This window comes from Dendropsophus ebraccatus, chromosome 6, assembly GCF_027789765.1.
Source record: "Dendropsophus ebraccatus isolate aDenEbr1 chromosome 6, aDenEbr1.pat, whole genome shotgun sequence".
Lineage (NCBI taxonomy): Eukaryota > Metazoa > Chordata > Amphibia > Anura > Hylidae > Dendropsophus > Dendropsophus ebraccatus.
This window is the reverse complement of record NC_091459.1, coordinates 2,426,131-2,429,219: the sequence shown is the minus strand read 5'-3', so window position 1 is coordinate 2,429,219 and position 3,089 is coordinate 2,426,131. Positions and strand designations below refer to the sequence as shown.

The window sequence follows — 3,089 nt, the reverse complement described above, 5'->3', positions numbered from 1 at the left end:
CGCCCGGGTTTATCCTCCGCATCACTCGCCGCTTTATCCTCCGCATCACGCCCGGCTTTATCCTCCGCATCACTCGCCGCTTTATCCTCCGCATCACGCCCGGCTTTATCCTCCGCATCACTCGCCGCTTTATCCTCCGCATCACGCGGCTTTATCCTCCGCATCACGCCCGGCTTTATCCTCCGCATCACTCGCCGCTTTATCCTCCGCATCACGCGGCTTTATCCTCCGCATCACGCCCGGCTTTATCCTCCGCATCACTCGCCGCTTTATCCTCCGCATCACGCGGCTTTATCCTCCGCATCACGCCCGGCTTTATCCTCCGCATCACGCCCGGCTTTATCCTCCGCATCACTCGCCGCTTTATCCTCCGCATCACGCCCGGCTTTATCCTCCGCATCACTCTCCGCTTTATCCTCCGCATCACGCGGCTTTATCCTCCGCATCACGCGCCGCTTTATCCTCCGCATCACTCGCCGCTTTATCCTCCGCATCACTCGCCGCTTTATCCTCCACATCATGCGCCGCTTTATCCTCCGCATCACTCGCCGCTTTATCCTCCGCATCACGCCCGGCTTTATCCTCCGCATCACGCCCGACTTTATCCTCCGCATCACGCGCCGCTTTATCCTCCGCATCACTCGCCTCTTTATCCTCCGCATCACGCCCGACTTTATCCTCCGCATCACGCGCCGCTTTATCCTCCGCATCACGCCCGGCTTTATCCTCCGCATCACGCCCGGCTTTATCCTCCGCATCACGCCCGGCTTTATCCCCCGCATCACGCCCGGCTTTATCCTCCGCATCACGCCCGGCTTTATCCTCCGCATCACGCCCGGGTTTATCCTCCGCATCACTCGCCGCTTTATCCTCCGCATCACGCCCGGCTTTATCCTCCGCATCACTCGCCGCTTTATCCTCCGCATCACGCCCGGCTTTATCCTCCGCATCACTCGCCGCTTTATCCTCCGCATCACGCGGCTTTATCCTCCGCATCACGCCCGGCTTTATCCTCCGCATCACGCGGCTTTATCCTCCGCATCACGCGGCTTTATCCTCCGCATCACGCCCGGCTTTATCCTCCGCATCACGCGGCTTTATCCTCCGCATCACTCGCCGCTTTATCCTCCGCATCACGCGGCTTTATCCTCCGCATCACGCCCGGCTTTATCCTCCGCATCACGCCCGGCTTTATCCTCCGCATCACTCGCCGCTTTATCCTCCGCATCACGCCCGGCTTTATCCTCCGCATCACTCGCCGCTTTATCCTCCGCATCACGCGGCTTTATCCTCCGCATCACGCGCCGCTTTATCCTCCGCATCACTCGCCGCTTTATCCTCCGCATCACGCGGCTTTATCCTCCGCATCACGCGCCGCTTTATCCTCCGCATCACTCGCCGCTTTATCCTCCGCATCACTCGCCGCTTTATCCTCCACATCACGCGCCGCTTTATCCTCCGCATCACTCGCCGCTTTATCCTCCGCATCACGCCCGGCTTTATCCTCCGCATCACGCGCCGCTTTATCCTCTGCATCACGCGGCTTTATGACTCTGCCAAGACTGATGGAGGCGACAAATGGTAAAAGTGAGAGGAGGAACGCAGCTACTGGATATGCAGGATAGATGAATATAGCTAATCATGGACACAGATCAGCTGACACTGATGGAAGAGCCATAGCGGCAAACGGGAAACGTGGACGTTGGTTTGTATTTAATGAACCTTTAACCTTAATGTCACCTTTGTAGAGATCACATTTCTGCCCCATATTATGCAGTATGTATTGTATTCGGTACGGGAGTTTCTTTGACCTGGAAGTACTCCAGTTCATACAAAGGTCATAGCTATATAAGTCTATTGATTTGTTAGTAGTGTACGCCTGAGGAAGACGCTCATGTAATATAGCACCGAAAGGTGTTGCGTTAATAAAAGTTTTTTTTATTTTTTGTTTCACACTGAAGTTTGGTCTCGTTGCTGCGCTTGTAGCTGTCCTTTATATGGTCACTGATGTGTAACTGCCCAGAGTGACACCCCAATACCTGCGCTGCGTCCATACAGAAGGGCCCCGATCCCAGATGGGTAGGGTTGGGATCATCTCTCCATATTTCTGTCCCATGTAACACGGTACACTCCGGATCTGTGAGCGCTGCTGACGGTCTCCATACGGATGGCTGTGAGGCAGCATGGGCGGCCTCGTGGCTCAGGGGTTAGCAGCACGCGGGTCCTTGCTTCCCACTTAAGACAATACCTTTTTTGACCTCACAAGTAATTATTTTTTTCCAGTTTTGCTGCATATTTTATGGAAAAATGAAGCTTGCCTTATATACACGGGGAGGAAAAAGCAAAGGTGCACAAATTAAAATTGGCCTGGTCATGGAAAGCCTGTCACTAGCCGGCCGGCACCCTGCTCGGCACTGAAGAGGAACAACAACCCTGAAACAGCTGAATGCAGCCGCTCCCTTTGCTCGGCACAGATTCCCGGTTGATGTTCAGACACTGACTGGAGGGGACAACACTTTGCCTAAGGATATTTTACATATCCTTCCTTCCCAGAATTCCCAGTGGAGCAGGAACGGCCTTTAGGTCTTCACATGTCTTTATGACGGACTCTCCTGTTCCTTGGATACCCGAATAATTTTGTGTCACCATGTGGACGAGACTATCACATGTGGCCGTCAGTTTCCATGGATCCGCACTCGATGAAATCTCTCCTGTAACCTTTATTTTCAGCACTTTAAGGCTGATAGAACGATGTGATTTTTTCCCCGACCCAGATGGCTGTTCTTCCCCCCGGCTGCGATACCAGTGATGAACTGGGATTTTAATGAACATCAACATGCAAACATCTGGGCGGTATTTCCATGTTACTTTAAATACAAAGGCCGATATTTTTTCTCTTCAAGTCTAAAAACTTGTGACGGTCCCAAGTGGATGTTCATAAATTTTAGATCTGGTTTGTGCCACTTGTTTATCCTGAAATATTTATGGCCTCCTTTATTTGCAATTCAAACAAGAACCTTAAATGGTGGGAAGAGAACTCGGTCACGCATGAAGAAACTGGTGAGGATGTTCTGATTTATAAACTGCAG

At 52.6% G+C, this 3,089-nt stretch overlaps 1 protein-coding gene across 1 annotated transcript; it reads right to left on the bottom strand.

The window, feature by feature from the left end:
- Positions 1–423: 423 nt before the first annotated feature.
- LOC138794601 (uncharacterized) lies at positions 424–1,020 on the bottom strand. Its single transcript, XM_069973372.1, has one exon. It carries the CDS (start codon positions 1,018–1,020, stop codon positions 424–426), a length of 597 nt encoding a protein of 198 aa, XP_069829473.1.
- Between the last annotated feature and the right edge of the window lie 2,069 nt (positions 1,021–3,089).

Coding starts and splice junctions, on each gene's coding strand:
- LOC138794601 (XM_069973372.1), bottom strand. CDS start 1,020: ATGCGGAGGATAAAGCCGGGCGTGATGCGGAGGATAAAGCCGCGTGAT.